Raw genomic sequence first — 21,560 nt, 5'->3', positions numbered from 1 at the left:
ATAGCCTTGCAAGAAACTTGGTTAAAGCCTTCATCCAATTTCAGGATATCAGGATTTTCTTGTATAAGAGAGGACCGCTCTGATGGATATGCCGGTGTTGCTTTGCTTGTAAAGCATGGCATTCCTTATTCACATATTCCTCTTCCTGCTCATAACAATGATATATCTATAATTGCTGTTTCCGTTAATAATATCTGTTTTGTCTCATTATATATCCCTCACCCTTCTTCAACTATTTATAATGAAGTAAATGACATATTGTTACTGCTTCCGAAGCCTCTTATTCTTCTTGGAGATTTGAATGCCCAACATCAATCTTGGGTAGTTCCACCACCAATTCCTATGGCAATCTAGTCATTGATATGATGGACTCCCATAATCTTTGTATCCTAAATGATGGTTCTCCCACCCGACGAACTGCACCTGGAGAGGGAATAAGTTGCCCAGATGTTTCTATTTGTAGTCCAAATTTATTTTCTTCTTTATCCTGGAAGGTCTCTCCTCTTTCATTCGGAAGTGATCATTTCACTATTCTTCTGTCATTTCCGTTTAATAACTCTCCTACTCAAAAGAGTCCTCCTCGTTTAAAGTACAATTTGAGTAACGCTAACTGGGACACATTCAAGGAACATCTTGATCAAAAAATTTCCTCTCTTCCTTCAATCGAACACAGCGACGAAGCCACATGTGCAGCCGCTCTGGCAAAGATAATGGTCGAGACTGCTGATAATGTTTTTCCAGTGAAAAAAGTAGGAGGAAACAACATTCCTTCTCCTCCATGGTGGGATTCGGAATGTACTGCAGCGGCCAAGAGGCGAAAGGAGGCTGAACTTGCTTACAGAGAATCTAGCACCAATGAAAACTTTGATTTTGTTTTGGAGGAAATAGACAAGACAAAAAAGCTTTTTAAAAAAAAGAAGTTTGAAGGTTGGAGAAACTTTTGCTTATCTGTATCTCCTAATACAAACCCTTCTGTGGTTTGGAATAATATTAAAAGATTTCGATCTGCTTTTAAAGAAGACTGTTCCTCCAACCTTCCTTCTACATTAGCAAATGATTTTCTGGATAAACTCGCTCCACCCACTGTTCCTGAGTTTATTTCTTTACCTCCAGTGCTGGACCTGAGCGGGCTTAATGGTCCATTCACACTACCAGAACTCAAAGGAGTCATTTCTAAAACTAAAGATTCAGCTCCTGGACCAGATGGTATACCATATTCATTCTTTACCCATCTAAATGATATTCCTCTTCTATACTTCCTAAAACTAATTAACAAAATATTGATATCTGGCGAGATTCCCGAGGCTTGGAAATGTCAAGATGTGTTACCTTTCCTGAAACCAAAGAAGGAACCTTTTGATGTGTCTTCTTATCGGCCTGTAGCTCTGTCCACTGTCCTAATGAAACTTACGGAACATCTGGTCAAAAATCGCCTAGAGTGGTTTATTGAAACTAACAATATACTTAGCCAAAATCAATTTGGTTTTAGGCGGGGCAGAGGTACCATTGATAATATAGCTGTTCTTATCACGGACATTAGACAAGCATTTTCCGATGGCAATACTTTGATTGCAGCATTTATGGACATTTCAGCAGCGTACGGTACGATAATGTCATTATTTCTCGCCTTCACAAAAAACTTCAAAATCTTAAAGTACCACTTTTGCTTTCCAATTTTATTATAAATATGCTGTCAGGAAGGTGTATCAATCTTACCGTTGATGGCACTAAGAAATCTAGGCTTTTGTGGAGAGGGTTACCTCAAGGCTCGGTTTTAAGCCCGCTACTCTACAACATATACAGCCATGACCTAGAAGATACTTTAGGTACAGAGGTTAAAGTTCTGCAATATGCCGATGACTTGCTTGTATATTGCTCACACCGAAATTCTGAAATAGCTTCAGTTTGCTTAACTGAATCCCTTAATCACCTGAAAAACTGGCTGGATGACAATGGCCTTGAGATTTCCCACTCTAAGAGCGTCGTGGTTCCTTTCGCCAGGACAAGGGTACCGCCTGTGGTTTCTGTCAATTTTGATGGCCACCCCATTCCAACGAAAAGCTTTACACGTTTCCTTGGTGTTGTGTTGGATTTTAAACTTACTGGTGTTCCCCATTGCGACTATACTGTAGCTAAGTGCGAACGACTTTTAAACATGATACGATGTCTTTCAGGTGTCTGGTGGGGTGCTCATCCATTTTCGCTTAGACTCCTATACAACGCTTTGATTAGAAGTAGCATGGATTATGGCACATTCTTATTAATCCCGGGTCAAGTTAATGGCTTTAAACGTTTAGATGCTGTCCAGTCCAAAGCTCTACGCCTGATCTGTGGTGCAATGAAATCAAGCCCTATAAATTGCCTACAAGTCGAATGTGTGGAACCACCTTTACATTTAAGACGTCAATTTTTGTCAGATAAGTTCTTATTTCGCTGCTTTCAAAATTCCAATCATCCCCTACGATCAAGCCTTCCACTATTAAATAACTCTTTGGCATCATCTAGTTATTGGTCGCATAAAATAACTCCGTGCCTTGTGAAAAGCTTCCAAAGGTACAGGTCCCTACAATCTCCAACCTATCACTATCCAGAATATCCCCTTTTCTGTAATAATTTCTCTGCCCTTACTTTATCTCCTGATGTTCATCTCAATTTAGGAGTAACCAAAAATGATATGGACCCTAACGCTAATTTCAATTCTATAAAAGACGATCGGTGGCATAGCTGGCATCATATATACTCTGATTCTTCCAAACATGCGTCTTTTGGCCATGTGGGGGTTGGGTGTACCATGCTCAATACAAAATTAGTCAGAAAATTAAACTCCCTCCTGAAACGTCAGTATTTACGGGAGAATGCTTTGGATTACTTAAAGCCGTGGAATATATCTTACTTGCCAAACTCAGAAAAACTTTGATTATAACTGATTCAAAAAGCGCTCTTCAAGCTCTTAGTAAATTCCCATTTAACTGCAAAGTAATATTCCCTGCCATTATCAAATTAAGAACTCTCCTTGCCAATTGTTCTGATTTGGGGTACTCAGTGTCTTTTGGTTGGGTTCCAAGTCACTGTGATATTTCTGGTAATGTAATTGCTGATCGGCTAGCCAATGAAGCTGTTAAAGATGGTGATCTTTTTCCATATAAGAATTACAGTCATGATCTGGCCGCTCTCGCTGGTTCATCTCTTAGAGAGAGCTGGAGAGAGAAGTGGATTGAAAGTTGCCAGATCAAGGGCAAATATTATTATTCTATTCAACCTAGCATTCCGTGTAAACCTTGGTTTGGCAAATTTAAATTTGGTAAGAGAGCTACCTGCTGCCTTATCCGTATGAGACTGGGTCATGTTTGTACTCCCGCCAGCCTTGCTAAATTTAAACTGATCGAGTCTGATGTTTGTGAGTGTGGCTTGGGCATTGCAGACACTAATCATATATTTCTCTCATGTCCTCTCCATGACAACTCCTTCCTTTATGAACAGCTTACATCCTACAAGGTCCCATTACCTACATCCATCTCTGTCCTTTTAGCCTCTAATGACATAACTATATATAACTTATTAACATATTTATAAATAATAATGATATTAAAATTTAAATATGTATTCCTCATCTCACTAAATTTAATTTATCATGTGTACCTATGTAAAATACTTATCTTTATTTCTTCCGTTTTAATCCCATGTAATCTTCTCCTGTTGAATTCCGTTTTCCGTATTCCAAATTCCCGTATTTTCTACTGATTTCGTTTCCTTACCTTTACGCGTCTGTGGCGGATGCGCAAGCCGCGCGAGCCAGAAGAAAAAAAAAAAAAAAAAAAAAAAACATCCCCCCTAAGCCTTGTTTTTTCCGGTTTCGTCAAGCGAACAAACAGACAACCTCTGTCATCTGCAGATTACGTATCGGACATACTGTGCTCCATCCCGCCTGTATAGATGGGGTATTGTTCAATCCCCCCTCTGTCCATGCGGCTTGGAGAGGGTACCGCCGACCACATTATGTTAAACTGCCCATGAGAACTGTTCCCCTTTACAACATCCTTCCCCCCTGTATTCCCAAACCCACCAACCTCAAAACCCTCCTACTTCATGCCTCCTCCAACAAGAAAATCCTTAACATGTTAATTAATTATATAACTAAAGAAAAAATAAAACTATAGGTGCTTTTTCGCTTTTGTCGCTCCCTTTGATCCGATCTGTAATGTCTAAATGTTTTGTACTGTCTTCTATGTTTTGTGCTGTCCCTATGTTTTGTGTATGTCTATTGCAGGTACGCAACAAACTCGCTTCCACAACCCCCGTTAGAAATCTTATCCAACCGGTCTGACACAATATACACTTTGCTGCTGTCAGGTGTCATTGGCAGTAATGGACGCTAACCAAAAGCGACCGATTGCCACTAAACAAAAAAGTTGAAGTTGAAGTTGATTATTTTCCTTGAAAATTGGCAAGCAAATCAAAAAGTAGTTGCATAAACTACGCGGAATTTTACATAATGGACACAAAGAAAAGTGCAAAAGAAAATCTACAGGACATTAAGTGTGCTCGGAACGGAATAATTAAACCCATAACTTTTAATTCATTACAAAACTTTCAAAACACCACGGAATTGGACTTCAGCAAACAAAATTTTGAAGAAATTGACGCGAGTATCGAATTTCCTCAGTGTTTACGGAGCATAAATTTATCGCATAATAAGTTTACAGTAGTTCCAAAAGCTGTGTTGAAAGTCAATGACTTGGAAGTATTAGATGTGTCTCATAACAAAATTGAATCATTTAATGATCCGCCAAGCTTCTGCCATACTTTAAAATCTTTAAACATTTCCAATAACACTCTGAAAGGCCCTCCACTGTGGGTCTGGACAGAATCCCCGACAAACCTGTCAAAATTAAATATAAGTTGTAATGTGAACATATCAAATTCAATGCAAACATATATTGATGAAATACTGCAATATAATGCTCTAGTCACGCATGTTATTTTGTATAATTGTAGATTAGGAAAGCATTTGAAGTTTCTTAGCACTTTTGCCAAAGCTAAAATGATGGAATTGGGAACTCCAGACTGGAGCTGTTACGCTTCCAACCACCTACAAGAAATACCATGCCAAGGCTTAGACAAATGCTATGATATAGAATCTCTAAACTTAGCCAATACACATATTTATAACATGGCTCCTGAGATAAACATGTTCAAAAATTTGATACAAATAGATTTTTCGCATAATAATCTCAATGGTATCCCAAATGAATTCTGTGAGTTGGAGAATCTCGAGATTTGTATGTTATCATTCAACAACTTGTTGTATTTACCTGATAATTTTGTGAAATTAAAAAAGCTGTCCATCCTTTGTTTGGATGTCAACGAACTTTGCATGATACCGCAAAACATAAATGACTTGGAGAGTTTAAAAACGTTGGATCTATATGACAACAATTTATATGAGTTCCCAGAAGGGATCAAAAATATCCCTGAGATTGATTTAGCACAAAATTATTTTGAAGAGCCCGTTGACCAGAATTATTTAGACAAGAGACGAAAATTGAGATGCAAAAAAGATGACAGACAAAGTGGAAGGTACTGCTATTCATTTCATTTTTACTTTAATACAACCTAAAAGACTTAGCGCTGCTTTTTTTTAAAACTGTTTCTAGATGTTTTTCGGTGAACCAACTTTTTAGCGTAGCTTGTTGCCATGGTAATGTCTGTCGAGTACTTAAAAGTTGATTGACCATTTTATGTTCTAACCTACCACAACATTTAAATTTCCATTCATTATTTACTACTACAATCAGGACTTACCATGCTAAACAGCAAGTAATAATTACTTTGATGTTTCAATCACATTACACAGCCCCGCCGGGTACGGGCGTGCAGGGCGTGCACCGCACAAGGGTGGCATTGTCATTGGCATTCACACCATCTACTTGTTGTTTAGCATGATAAATCCTGATTGTGGTAGTACTATGCATTGCATTGATTTGTTCTATTCTATTTTACAGGAAATATGAAATAGAAAAGCCAGAAAGTGTGCATTCACCAGACACAAGTGATGATGATGAACACATTCAGCACCTATGTGAAGCACAAATTGAGGGTAAATATTATCATAGAATATGTAAAAATTCAAATATTTGATTGTTAAAAACAATACATTTTTATGTAGATTACAGTATTGTCATATGCACTATGCTTATTTGGTCTGAGTTTAATGACTGAATATCTCTTAAAAAGGGTTATTTTAACCCATCTAATCATTGTTTACCATTGCAGAATATCAACCACAAAACCACCCACCAAGTTCTCCAGAAGACTGGGACTCTGACACCCACTGGGAGCCTCATCCCACCAACTACATGCCCCCAAAGAAACAGTCATACTGGCTCTCTTTTGTGACACAGAAAATGAAGGATGGCAATCTATGTCCAATGGATAACCACACTGTACCAGTTATGGACAAAGTGATATATAACAAGAAGTGTTACCCGCAAGAGGAGTATGAATCAGATGGACAGTTTGATGATTTATCTGGGGATGATAGTTGATTATTAGCTTAGTTATAGTCAATCAGCATCAAGCTGGCCATATAGTCGAGGTGGTGTTTGCCTGCTGGGTCCCAGCATGCGAAGGGCCTTCACCCTGATAGTCATAGTATTAATAGACAAACAGTATGAAGCATAAGCCTGAATAATAATAAATAGTATATAGTTAGAATAGGGACACATCCCCTAAGTTTTTTTTTTTTTTTCAATGTAATGTTTAGCCAAGCTGTCTTTTTTTTTTTTTTATTCGATTGGATGGCAAACAAGCAAGTGGGTCTCCTGATGGTAAGAGATCACCACCGCCCACAAACATCTGCAACACCGGGGGTATTGCAGACGCGTTGCCAACCTAGAGGCCTAAGATGGGATACCTCACGTGCCAGTAATTTCACCGGCTGTCTTACTCTCCACGCCGAAACACAACAGTGCAAGCACTGCTACTTCACGGCAGGATTAGCGAGCAAGATGGTGGTAGCAATCCGGGCGGACCTTGCACAAGGTCCTGCCACCTGCACACTGTCTATTACAGGCATTGGATTTGAGTTAATCAATTTACAGGTTAAGGTGCTGACACACTACTAAAACGCGACGCAACGCCACGTCGTCCGACGCATGTTTATATCTGCAACTGACCATAATAAACATATGGGACTGATTAGTACTGACACGTGTTGGATGGCGTGTGCAAGCGTGGCGTGGCGTTGCGTTTTAAATTTAATGCACCTTCACTCTCGTCCAAGAAGCAGATTCAAAAATTAATTCAATTAAGTACCTAAATGGACACTTCTTTGTAAAATTAATTTTGCATGTGAATACAATAGATAGGTACTCTAAATCTAAACCATTTTAATAGATAGAACAAAAAAACTTATATTCTTAGTACCTACCTTTCACTGGTATGGAGAATATATAGCAATTAAGATAGTTTGTAAGTATAAAACTTCAGGACATTTTACAAGTTTTTATTAAAATCGCCGAGTGACAAGCAAAAGTCACTGCATAAGTAAGCTTGTATCTCAGTATGAAATTACTAATGAATGAGATACCTACGAGCAGTGACAGAAATTTAAGTGAGTTTTGCTTGTTGTCAGCTTTGTATATTTGTTTCCTTGAATCGAGCAATTGAATTTTGATCCACTATCAGTAGTCAAATACACTTGGAATTTTATACGTGAAAAAGCTTACAATAAAATTGTATACAATTGTTTATTTTGCACATAAATTGCAACTAGCTTAAATATTGGAAATAAACGAAACATTATTTTTCATCACACTTGCTCGTAAACAGTGTCGTAACATGCAGGCTACCTTGGTTGCAACCCCCCAAATAAAACCCTCGACCTTTTTGTTCTTGTCATGAAACCCAAGGTGGGTAAATGAGTCTTTGCGCGCGTACTAATTTTCGTATGTGCCAGACGCGCGCACGCAGGCGTCGTTGCTGCTGGCGCGCGCGCAGCAGTATCAGTACGGGCAATGACTCATTTATCGACCAAGAGCTCCATCATCATCATCATCATCCCAGCCTATATACGTCCCACTGCTGGGCACAGGCCTCCTCTCAGAACAAGAGGGCTTGGGCCGTAGTTCCCACGCGGGCCCAGTGCGGATTGGAAACTTCACACGCACCATTGAATTGCTTCGCAGGTTTGTGCAGGTTTCCTCACGATGTTTTCCTTCACCGCAAAGCTCGTGGTAAATTTCAAATGTAATTCCGCACATGAATTCAAGGGCTCCATGACAAGAAAATTAGTACGCGCGCAAAGACTCATTTACCCACCTTGGGTTTCATGACAAGAATAAAAAGGTCGAGGGTTTTATGCGGGGGGGAAGGCGGCGCGGAGCTGGCGCTGCCAAGAGCGCAGCCCAAGGTATCGGCAATTTTTGAAAAAATATTAGGTTTTCTTTTACAAATATACAATTTTACTCGCAAATGTGATGAAAAACATTGTATATCGCACAGGCGGTACTAGAATTATGAACATCGACTCATTAAAGCCCTGCAGTCTTCGACTTTGGGCTTCGAATAGACTCCTTCGTAATTCCTTATTTACCGCCCTTAAGATACAATGTACTATTACAGCCCGCGTATGTGTAGCGCTTACCGGTATTTGACAATCGCGCTCAGCTTGCCAGCCCTGCCCGCCCAGCTCATAGCTCACTACCCCACGATACAATGATTTTGTACACCACACTTACGTGCCGCTGGCTGTACCTAATAGCATAGCTTTTATTTATGTCCCGGTGTCTAGTCTGTCGGTAAGTACAATCAGCTAAAATTATAGTTAGCAAGAAAGGTTGTATTGAAAATATTTATTTTAGCGAAACTTATTAATAAAATAGCATCAGCGAGTAAGAGCATAATTTTTTTAAGTATTGGTTTATTACAAAAAAAAAACAGTGTAGCCAATGTACAATAAGTTCATTGTAATATACCTAATGAATTTTTCAATTCTTTTATTATGTCCTCTTCAATATGGTCCCTGTTTTCTTTCGTTACCTGAAACAATAAGTAAGCATAAATAAATAGGGAATATTACTGCAATTTTCTGCTGTCAGAATGCACTAGCACAAACCGTAAACAGTTTGAGTATCTTATTAGGTACCCATTCATTGATCATGATCCGTCATGGCGACAAAATATAAAGAGTACTGACGTTGTCATGGCGGTTTGCGCTAGTGTCGCCCCCTGCGGGGAAGATGGCCCTTCCTTACTACAGCCTGCAAAGAATTGGGTGTTATTTTACCGATAAAAACAGTAATTTTATACAATTATCAACTATATAAAACAGAAAACAACACCCAACCGCCACACTCGAAGCGCATCCAGAACAAAATGGCAATATAGCTGCCGCATCCGCTCGCTCACCCAGGCCACGCGTTTGACAGAACTGAATAAACTTTAAATCCCTTGCAAAAAAACCTACTTCAGAAACATCAGCGTCAGTACCCTGCCAAGCTAATGCTCGTTACTGAACTAATGGGTAGAAAGGTATCTCCATTGTCATCTAGAGCTATGTTTTTGTGCCATAAAGAGCAAAATATTTTTTTCATACTAACCGTCCAGACCTTGCCTTGCGTATTATTCCTGATGGATTCAATAAGTTGATCTCCTCGCCTGACTGGTATTGTGGCTAAGACAAAGCTATCAGATTCAGGACCGAAAATCCCTCTCACCATTGATTTGAATGGTACACTGAAAAACTCCATTTTACCTATTTCATCAATTACTAGAAGGGACGGAGATGTTGCCGGCTGCAAAGAGAAAATTTCTATAAGTTTATTTTTTAAGTTTCTATTTTAATGCAAGCTTTATGCCTGCACTGTCGTTTTTACCGCAAGCCCTGAGAAGATTATAGAGATGATCCTGGTTGGACCACCAGAATTTCATGAATTCCTGATTATTGTATTGCGTGTCTGATTTTGTCTAAAATTGAAATTAGATTTACTGCTGATATATTTCATTAGTAAAATTTTGACAAAAAGAAAATAGCTGCATTACTACTGATATTGAATAATTAACGTAATAAAGTACAAGCAAATAGTATCAGTGACTTTCAAAACAAAATTGCATGTATTTTCACACTCGGCCGCAGATTGAAACAAATAAAGTTATCACAACAGCGGGCCTAGCTAGTGAGCCAGAGAAGATGTTCAGAAACTTTTCTGATTTGAATAAAATTTCATATGAAGACAATAATTTTTCAATCCGTTGATCTAAGGATGCTGTTATGCAATAGTGTGTCAACCCTGATTAATTCTGCAATACAATGTCAAGTCTTAGAAAATAATTTTAACAGTCAACATTGTATTGCAAAATGACAGCAGGTTGACTCAGTATTACAAAACAGCATCCTAATATGGAGTAGATAAGTTTTAATTGTGCAAATAATTTTTGCATACTTAGAAAAAAAAATCTAAGACCATCTCTTAGATAGCAGCAGGTACCAGTATGTTCAAATTACGCATCATTGGTCCATGTATGGTGTTGCTGTGGTAGGTACACAGTTTTAGCAGAGAAACAATGTAACTCAGTGTAGTTCATTGTTATGAACCTCTGCAAAGTAACATTTAGGTGTAATTTTGTGGAGGTCCATACCAATCAACTGTACATTTTTTGTAAGATGGACCTACCTTTCTTAAACAATGCAGTGCAATACTTTCAAACTCAGGAACCAGCACTCCATACTTCCCAACGTTATGATTCACCGGATTTGTTAGGAGACTCTGGTCTCGCGCCAATCGGCCTCTTTCGCCGTCCAAAGATACAACATCAAACCCCATACGGATTCTCTCTTTTCGCACCTCTTCGGTGTAGAAACCGGAGGGTTGCAGACCACTCTTCTGGATCAGCGCACATAGCTTCTTTATTAAAGTTGTCTTACCAACTCCTGTAAAACGCGTTAACATATTGTTAAAGCAATGATTTGTAACCTCTGTAGTTATAGTTTAAATATCTATGGTTAAAGGAAGAAGACTTGACGCTGTTACATTTGAATTGTCACTTGAATGATTTGTGTTGTGTATGAGAGTAATAAATATAAATCCACGGTAATCCAATGCATATTATTTAACATGGTAGCAGAGCGGTAAATAAAGGAAATAAAATGAATTAAAGATTGTATACGGTGAAATAGTTTGAAGAAATAAGGTGAGATTAGATTGTTTTGAAGAATGGCGAACGTGAGAGAAGATTGTCCTATACAAATTTTCGATGGAAATAATTACGATAAATGGAGATTTAGACTGAAACTACTCATGGAAATGAAGGGATGTTATGAGGCAATGATAAATGAAATAAGACCGGAAAATATAAAGGAAAATGATTGGATAAAAATCGATTTGAAAGCAAAAAATTTAATTGTCACGAGTGTTACGGACAGTCAGCTTGAAATAATTATATCGGAATCGACTGCGTGGAGCATGATTACAAAATTTGATGCAATATATCGAGTAAAGTCAACTGCAAATAAGTTACTGTGCAAACGTAAGTTATTGAAATTAAAAATGGCGGAAGATGACAACCCCGTAGATTTTTTGAATTTATTTGAAAAGAATATTAACGAATTGAAGAATGCCGGTGAAGAAATGACTGAAGATGATAAATTGAATCATTTATTGTTGTGTTTACCAGAAAGTTACACACATATAGTGGATATTGTTGATGCATTGCCAGCGAAAGACAAGTCAGTTGAGTATGTGAAGTCGAAACTAATATTAAATTACAAGAAAAAAGAAGAGAATGAGTCTAAAGGACTAGAAACATTTAATATACAGAAGAGAATGTCTCAAGTAAGAATAAGAAATTGTTATGGCTGTAACGAGCCCGGTCATTACCAAAGAGATTGTCCAAAAAATATGGTAAGGGAGCAAAATGTACCAAGATGGCGAGGAAACTATAATATTAGGGGAAATAGCAACATTAGAGGAATATACAACTGGAGAGGACAAAATTATAGAGGCACAAGAGGAAATTCGAGAATGATGTCAAGAGGTAGAGGTAATTTTTCAGGTACAACACGTGATACGACACGAGAATGTTATTATAATCCAGCCCAGGATGATACGAGAGGAGATAATTCTTTTAATGTCGAAGTGATGACTTCAGCGAGAGATCCGGTGAGTGAAGATTATTCTAATAAAGACAATTTAACATGGTTATTAGATAGTGGATGTTCTGACCACATTATAAATAGTGACGAATATTTTGTAGAATATAAAACTTTAGATAACCCGATTGATATTAAAGTAGGAGATGGTTTTTCTTTAAAAGCGAATAAGGTAGGAAATGTGTTAATGTATTTCTATGTGAACGGGAACTGGCTTAGAACAACGATTAGGAATGTATATTATGTACCCAGCATGAAACGAAACTTATTGAGTGTATCTTCAATTACGAGTTATAACAGTTATGTAGTTTTTGATAATGATGGAGCTAAGATTTTTAATGGGTCTAGTAATAATGTATTAGCTATTGCTGAGAGGAAAAATAAGTTGTTTATACTGAATGGGAAAGTAGGTAAAACAATTGTAAAATCATACACAACAAATAGTAACATGACTGAAAAAGAAAAATGGCATCGAATTCTTGGACATACTAATTTTATTAATTTAAATAAAATGTGCCAACAAAGGTTATTAGAAGGTTTACCAGAAAGAATTGAAAATGATTATGTGCAGTGTGAGATTTGTTTAATGAATAAAATGCATAATTTACCTTTTGAAAATAATAGACAGCGTGCAAAAGATATTTTAGAGATAGTGCATACAGACGTAAACGGTCCATTGAACCCTACAGGTGTTGCAGGTGAACGTTACTTTGTATCTTTTATTGATGATTTTAGTAGAATAGCAAAAGTGTATTGCATTAAATATAAAAGTGAAGTGTTTGAATGTTTTAAAGCTTATATGAATTTAGTTGAAAATATGACTGGGAAGAGAATAAAGGAACTGCGTTGTGATAATGGAAGAGAATATATAAATAAAGATTTTTACAGGTTGGCAAAAGATAAAGGGATATTCATAAATCTATGCCCTCCATACACGCATGAGTTGAACGGAGTTGCAGAAAGATTTAACAGAAGTGTCATGGATAGAGCGAGATGCTTAATTTCAGAAGCGAATGTAGATAAAAAATACTGGCCAATTTTTGTGGAGACTGCAGTGTACATAGGAAATAGACTGTTAACGAATACAGTAATAAAAAGAACGCCTTATGAAATATTTACTGGAAGAAAGCCCGATGTGTCAAAAATGAGAATAATTGGAAGTAAGGTTTTTGTGAGAATTCCTGAAGCAAAAAGAACGTCGAAACTGAATCCAAAAGGAGTTAAAGGTATTTTAGTAGGATACACAAATACGGGATATAAAATATTAGTAGACAATAAAATGACTGAAACAAGACATGTAACATTTATAGATGAGACTGCTAGAGTGATTGAAAATAATGAAGATGGAAGTGAAGACGAAAATAATGAAGTATTTGAAGACGCGGTTGAGGATACAGGAGATCAATTGGCACCACAAGAAGCTAGAGAAGTGATTGAATATGGAAGACCACAGAGAACAAGAAAAGTGCCAGAAAAATATAAAGATTTTGTAGTTTATGTAAATACTTGTGATGCGACTGTACCAGATTGTGTTGAAGAGGTATTGCCAATTAAAGGTGTATTAGGGGATTTAGATGTTGAAATTAAAAACGGTATAAATATATATGAAGACAATACAGGGGCAATTGGTTTGTCTAGAAATGGGAAGTTTTCCAAGAATTCGAAACACATTGACATAAGTTACCATTTTGTGAATGATTACGAAAAGAAGGGTTAATTAATGTTCTGAAAATATCGACTGATAATCAGATAGCTGATATGTTAACAAAAGCTTTAGGAAGAATTAAGTTTCAGAAATTTAGAGAGTTATTAGGCATTAGAGATGATAAATGTGTACTTAATTATTAGTTTGAATGTATTTAATGGGTTGTAAAGGTCACAAATCAAGGAGGTGTGTTAAAGCAATGATTTGTAACCTCTGTAGTAATAGTTTTAATATCTATGGTTAAAGGAAGAAGACTTGACGCTGTTACATTTGAATTGTCTCTTGAATGATTTGTGTTGTGTATGAGAGTAATAAATATAAATCCACGGTAATCCAATGCATATTATTTAACACATATAAAATTAAATAATTAACAACACTATGAAGTAATTAGAGTTATCTCATGAACTGATACCTAACCAGGGTCACCGGTTAAAATAAAGTATTTTACTTTATTATTAGCCATCGCTGTTAAATAATAGAAAATTAGACTATTTATTCTTTCAACCTCACTCAAAATACCGCGGTCTCTACGGCAATTGTTTTGTTTACTTTTTTGAATCCGTCGTTCCTTATTACCGAGTTTGTAGTTTCCACTCGAACTGTGAGCCACTGCTTTTTATATTACCTATACTTTAAATAACTTTTATCAGAGCAACACATTTTCTATGAAATAACAAAACAATTTGTATCTACAATATTTCTTTTATTAAATTATGAAGTACGAAAAACGTTCAAAGTTTTTGCTATCTTAAAAAATAGTGCTCCGAACCTCTATACGTGAAATGAAACGTTTTTTTCTATAACCCGAGCAATTTTATTGTCCTCATTGGTTTGACAGCTGGGCTACTACAAAACTCGAAACCCGAAGTTCGTGTCGTGCGGTCCGTCTGACACTTACACTATTTAATACGAGAGCGAAAGAGACGGTATTTTCGTAGTAGCACAGAAGTAGACGCACACTGTCGGTTGACTTGACATATCCTTCTTTATTTCTTATCTTTTTATCACTGTTTCAAAGTTCAGCAAAGACCCCATATTACTTTATTTATCAGTTCATTTCATTTATAGAAGTAGCAGAGTTATTAGTTGTACAGTATTACATAAAAAATGGTTTCTGTTGGTGCTGTAACACGTGTTTTGATCGGCAAAAATGTTTTCGGAAGCCGATTGGCAACGGCATCCAATACCGGTTTCGTAAAGTTCTACAGTGCAGGTACATAAATTAATATTGAAATCGCTTTCATCGAAAACAAGTAGGTGATTACGCTCTCTTACGCTACGCCATGCTATCTCTGTGTTAGGATTAAATCGAACATTTAGTTAAACCATGCCATATGGTGTAAATACATATAACAGGTGCTCTGACTTTTTATTTGCATAAGTATATTATTCGAGGCTCGCATACCAACAATGACAACATAATGTTCCATTATGTCGACAGTTAAAGAACTTTATCTGAAACATATTAGGCCTGATTTTATTCTTTCACAAATATAAATGAATGACTTTTATGAGTTGGTTCTCACTTGAATCCTCCTGCAACATATTGTCTAGTAATATACACTGAACACCTTGTGCCCCTCCCAGAAAAAAAACCTGGATCCACTCTTGGGGGCGTTAGTTATATACATTTTTTTTTAATCATAATATTCATAAAGATTATAATTATAAACCATTTGTAAACAATCTGATGGTGAAAACCATTGCGTGGTTTAAGTAGGAGTCAGGGGAAGTAAAAAACAGACAGACAGATGCGAAAATCAACTTTGTTTTGTCCTATACATATTATTATATTGATAAATTATGGACCAAATGAAACATTAGACATTGGACTGTTCCATTAAATTATTTATGTCATTCCTCAAGCAAACTAAAATTTAATAAAACCTGTTTCCTCAAATGTACAACCAATTATGTTCCTTACGTCTATGAAATAGAACTAGGAACAGATTGCACCAGTTACCAAGTGGTTGGACTGTGACTTTAGTAATTTAAAGAACTAAATGTTCTTTATCTTATCTGTCTGTTATTTGCTGACACAAAAAGGCGTAATGTTACCTAATTTCGCTCACAACTATCTTATTTACCTTGAAATGTATATAACCAAGTCAGGAAAATAACTTTGCAATTTGCTCTCTTTTGCTCTCTTTAAGCTGAGCATCCATCAAAGCTGTAACTTACAAACTAGATAAGCTGCAGGAGGCGCGAGAGAAAAACCCGCTAATAGGATAATTTTATTTTCGTATGTCTCTACGTGCCATGACATACTCGTACCATACGGACATGGCTACGTGAGCTTTCTTAAGCTTGAAACACAGAAAGCACATAGAATACCGCATACTGAATACCGAACACCGCACATAGCACCGCCTCTGCGTCGCGCCGCACTGCTCCGCCTCCGGCGTCAGTGTGTTTCTAGCTTTACAGCCATTACTTAGTGTCAAGACAAGGGCCCGCGATGGCCTTGTCTGACTGTATGCAGAAGGCCACTGGGAGCTATTTCAGCCTTAACAATTAGATATCAATTTAACACATTAGAATATAACATATAGGTACCATTATTTGTAACACAAGTACAGCTCTATTGAATAAAGTATTTTTTATTTTTTCGTACAGAGGTTATATTGAAAAAATGAAATCACATTAAAACTGATACTGAGCTGATTGTTTGAATATCTGAACTCAAATTTGCTAATGAACGCCCTAACAATGTTGTTTTAATAGGCCACAATTGCTAGAGGTGAGGGTTATCAGTAAAAATAAAAGAGGTGAAATAAACATACTTATTATTAATTTGCAAGATTGTTCGTCAGTCGGAAAGTAACACTCCAAGTGCTGAATAAATTATATTTTAAAATTCAAATAAGACTATCAGTTCGATATTGTAACGTTCAAACCAACAAATAATGCTATTGCCACTTTAAGCACTAGGTACCTATATGCAAGATAGTTTGCGTAATAGTAGGAGGGACTCTAGTTCCGTTAGTTTGGCATCTGTCATTTGAATCATGTTAGAACAAATAGAATAAAGGGGCTGTTTCACAACCCATTGATTAATTTTATTTGATGGATAAATGTGATGCCACCTCTGTCTATTCAACCAAAACAAACAGAGACGGCATCACATTTATCCATCAGATAAATTTAATCAATGGATGGTGAAACAGGGGGTTAGTGTGTCAAATATGAAAACGGCTGTAAATAAATCAGCTTTAAAAAAACACGGGACAATTTACACCTGTTGATCTAGTCCCAAAATAAGCAAGGCTTGTACGGTCAAACAAATTGAATCATGACCCATGATGGAACCTTTTAATAATCAATTTCACTATGATTTCCTTGACAAAAGTATGAGATGTCAACATGACCTTAGTAGAACAAAGGTTCCACCCTGGGTCATAAATGATTAAATTTGCTTGACTGTACTATGGGCTTGTATTTTGTATTGATGGAAAACCATAGTGAACTACATCTTTACCACCCTTTACAATTTTCAATTCAGCTCCCGCGTACGAGAACATCAAAACGGAAGTGGTTGGCACCAAGAAGAATGTGGGGCTGATCCAGTTGTACAGACCGAAGGCTTTGAACGCGCTTTGCAAGCCACTGTTCGTGGAGCTGGGCCAGGCTGTCAGGGAGTTCGATTCTGATGACAGCATCAATGCCATCATCATCACCGGTGAGTGCTTTAGGGACTGTTCCATCCACCACTAATTGTTAAATTTTATGTGTCGGATAAATGTGATGCTGTCTCTGTATATCGGACAACACAAACAGTGATGGCATCACAAATATCTGTCACAAATATCCATAAGTGGTGTTCGGGATCATATACATAAAACATATACATAATTTAATGTCAAATTTGAAAACTCGTGTGGCCTCATTCGCACGAGAGTTTTAACGTCCGTCCGTTTAAAACAGCGTTCAAAAATACAACAAATGCATTCCCAAGTATGTTTGACACACGTCAGCGCTTTTAAAATGCGGTGCTTTTTGTCGAACAATGTTGGATTTTCGACGTCGAGCGGTGGGCGATAAAGTCTAATCTAATTTAACGCCGGTTTTATATCGCAACGCTTTACAAACTCGTGCGAATGGAGCCTAATTGGATAGTTTCCTAGGCAATAAAAATCTATTATATATATTTTTCTGGGATAAAAACTATACCATGTCCTTCCCCGGGACTCAAACTAGCTGTACCGAATTTCATCTAATCTGCTCAGCGGTTTAGACGTGATGAAGTAACAAACAAACAAACAGACATACAAACTTTCGCATTCATATTATTGGGATGCATCAATCCACTGTGTTTATTGTTCAGGCAACGAAAAAGCCTTCGCGGCGGGAGCTGACATAAAGGAGATGCAGAACAACACTTACTCCAACAACCAGAAAGCGGAATTCCTGCGGGAGTGGAGAGGACGTGTCCAACTGCGGGAAACCCATCATCGCTGCTGTCAACGGTTCGCTGTGAGTATACCTTAACTGAAATGAATGAATGAAATGAAAAAAGCGCTGTTCTCTTTTTATGGGTTTTGCTAATTTCACGGGATGACCGTAAAAGTAACAAATTTGGGAGATCATGATTTGTTTGCTTAATAGCGACATCTCTTTTCCGGGTGAGCGGTTAGTTCCGAAGGAGTGTTGACGTCTCTCGATGAGAGCTAAAACATAGATGTCGCTAGTGTCGCTGCTTAAGTGGCTAAGAAAAAAGCAGGCTGAAATGTGTGGTGCATGGGAGAAATTTGTGTCTTAGACTCCGGTCTAGTGTGGTGTAGGGTATAGCTCGCAGCACGGAATGCTGATGACCTGGGTTCGATTTCCAGCGCTGGTCTCTTTTTCTGGGTTTATTCTGTGCATCCATGTTTCATTCAGTTTGTATTTTCGCTAAATGAAAGGAAAAAAAAAATTTGAATATTTTTTGAATTCCTAAATTTATTTTGTTATCATATCGGTATATTATACGTCCCACAGCGGATCACAGGCCTCTGATAATGAAAGTGCTTAGGCTGTAGTTCCCACGCGGGCCCAGTGCGGATTGAGAAATCCACACACACCAATGAATTTCTGCAGGATATTTATTTATTTTCACCTAATTCGATATGGCACCAGTACCTTATGTAGGACTACAAAAAAAATACAAATCGCCAGCATTCTTGTATTTATACTATACTAGCTTTCCGCCCGCCTCTTCGTCCGCGTTAAATTATTTTTCACGTGAAGTTTCAAGTTGATGCTGTAAACTAATGAGGAGTTTTTTTCTTGCGGAGACGATCCTAGGCGGACCACCACAATTACTAGATTATTGTAAGGTCACCGGAGCTACGTATGTGTGAGAAATTTCACGTCAATCCAACCACTGACAGTAAATCACATGCAAGATTCCGAGACGTATGTGTAGGTACATGTGAAGTTCATTAAAAGCTTTTAAAAATGATAAGATTGAATATATAATGTGTATTATAAAAGACATTTCATTCCATTCATTTCATTCATTTAATCATAAAAATACGAGTATCTATAATAACGACTCCACTGAACTCTTGTTCAAAATTGCCACTAAACAACCCAACCCTAATAATGTGTATTGATATAGTAGTGTGTTTGTGCCGGTCCTGGCTCATGCGGTGGCGGTGGAGTGGGCGTATCAGCGTAGTTCCGCAAAAATCCGCTATGGCACATGTAGATGGCGCTGTAGGCAGCTCAAAGTCCAAGTAGTTAAAAAAAAAATTAGCTAGATGGCGCTGTGTTGTGGGTATATTGACCTGCACCTGTATTGACCTATTAAGGGGATGTAATGGCGCTGTTATCGTAGCAGTAATTACCCTACTAATCCTGTATATAAATGTAAATATGTATTATAAATGCCTAAGCTTGTATGTGTATACTTTTCCTTATTAACTGGTAAAAACTTCGATGTGACATGTACAACAAGTTGCAACTGTTGTGTGTTTTTCCACGTTTTTTTTTTCTGTAAGATAGCAGTGATCGATAACGCAATGATCTTCTAAAGGTTCTTCACAAATATGGCAGAAATCAGATCAGAGTCTACCTATCATGCTGTCTTTTTCCATCGGGGCGGTGAGTAAAAAATATATCAGGTTCATTCACCACAAGCTGTTTCAGACACTACCAGAGCTGATACATAGTTCAAATTAATATTGTTCGAAACCAAATACATTATCAGCGAGGAACAGGATGTGGTATCACTTCCTGCGCTATCAACGCAAAAATAAGCTGAAAATAATAGTTCGCACTGATCAGCCTTTAAACAAATGAATTAATTTTAAATATGCATTGGTGAGTTTGAGGAAAAAGTATGATGCAACACGGTGCAATACGATGCTCTTATCTCCAACCAATGAGCCATCATTTACCAATACATAGTAGTAAGTATATTGATATTAATATAATAATATAGGTATGTATGCGCGCAGCAATGTGCGGCGGAGGGGGCTGAGGAAATCGAGGGGAGGAAACAGCTGGACACGCAGCGCGGGCGCCGGGCCATTCGCCAGCCAGTCTGTGACCATTACTCCCGGCGACCCAACGTTGCCTTGCACGCGCGTCATTATTTATTAAAAAGCGAGAGCAATACACCTTTACTTAAAAAAAGAATTTATTGTCCATCGTAGACAATATATAACAGTCTTATCATTACTTACATTATCAGTCCAGGACTTCTCATCGTGGTGACAACACGCGATTCACATTAATCTATTTAAAAATGTTTGTTTGTGAAATATGCAATCGCAACTTTACGCGGGGGATAGTATGCAACGCCATAAGTTATATTGTAAGAAGTGTCCAGAACACTTAAAATCGAAGCTAAAGACGTGTTCTCGGTGTGATAAAACTTTCACAAGACAAGACGACCTTAACCGTCACATAAGAACATGCCAGCGGCGGTGGGAAGCGCGACCAACCTAGTGATAATGAACTGGTTATCAAAAACAGAAATGTGAGACATGTGATGTGGATGTAACATCCTTACATAGTCACCTGAAAAGTGCCAAGCACAAGCAAGGACTGAGATGTGAGATGTATGATGAAAAGACAGAGATAGTAGCATCAGCTTTTAGAAGCCGGATAATCTCATATAGACTGTTCAGTAGTGAAAAACATCTTATCCCTAAAGATTTTATGGAGGATGTAGAGCGACGGGTGATTAATCTAATCCAGGGAAAAATCTCTGAAATGTGGAGCGCTGTTAAGGTGAATTTAGAGTTATTCGCTAAAATATACTAAATGGATGAAGCCGAACCCGGATGATGAGCTGCGAGAGGTTGAGGAGATAAAGTCTTTCAACACGAAGAATAAGGTGATTCAGGTGGATGGGGTTGACATAAGTCAGATATATGACGCATTCATGGAAGAAATTTGTGCTAAAAGCGATGACTTTCAGGAGAGAGACAGCGGTTGGGCTATCACTGAAGTGTTAAATCTGGAAGTGAATATTAACAAGTTCAGTCCACTCAAGGGCTCATCATATATCCCGCTACCAAAGTGGATCCAGTTAAAACATGCTTGTATCAATATAAAAAACACTGATAATGCATGTTTTTTCTGGGCAGTGACGAGTGCCCTACATCCTGCTGTGAAGAATAGTGATCGTGTATCCTCCTATCCGTATTACGAGAAGGATAAATACACAGGGTATTGAGTGCCCTATAGCTTTAGCGGATATAAAAAAAGTTTGAA

The 21,560-nt window shown here is 37.6% G+C and overlaps 2 protein-coding genes and 1 pseudogene across 2 annotated transcripts; 2 read left to right on the top strand and 1 right to left on the bottom strand.

Annotated features, from left to right (window-relative positions):
* The first annotated feature begins 4,303 nt into the window (after positions 1–4,303).
* Positions 4,304–7,542, top strand: LOC141428875 (uncharacterized). The gene is made up of 3 exons (XM_074088919.1): positions 4,304–5,577; positions 6,003–6,097; positions 6,274–7,542. The coding sequence occupies exons 1-3, from the start codon at positions 4,493–4,495 to the stop codon at positions 6,543–6,545; spliced, it is 1,452 nt and encodes a 483-aa protein (XP_073945020.1). The 5' UTR covers positions 4,304–4,492; the 3' UTR covers positions 6,546–7,542.
* Positions 7,543–7,553: 11 nt separating this feature from the next.
* Positions 7,554–14,319, bottom strand: LOC141428599 (nucleoside-triphosphatase THEP1-like). The gene is made up of 4 exons (XM_074088600.1): positions 14,283–14,319; positions 10,674–10,930; positions 9,600–9,794; positions 7,554–9,039 (listed from the first exon to the last, which is right to left on the bottom strand). The coding sequence occupies exons 1-4, from the start codon at positions 14,317–14,319 to the stop codon at positions 8,962–8,964; spliced, it is 567 nt and encodes a 188-aa protein (XP_073944701.1). The 3' UTR covers positions 7,554–8,961.
* A 481-nt stretch (positions 14,320–14,800) lies between these two features.
* On the top strand, positions 14,801–18,333 carry LOC141428598 (probable enoyl-CoA hydratase, mitochondrial; annotated as a pseudogene).
* The last annotated feature ends 3,227 nt before the right edge of the window (positions 18,334–21,560 follow it).

This window comes from Choristoneura fumiferana, chromosome 6 (genome assembly GCF_025370935.1).
Source record: "Choristoneura fumiferana chromosome 6, NRCan_CFum_1, whole genome shotgun sequence".
Taxonomy (NCBI): Eukaryota; Metazoa; Arthropoda; class Insecta; order Lepidoptera; family Tortricidae; genus Choristoneura; species Choristoneura fumiferana.
The sequence above is the reverse complement of the archived record's forward strand: the minus strand, read 5'-3'. Positions and strand labels throughout refer to the sequence as shown.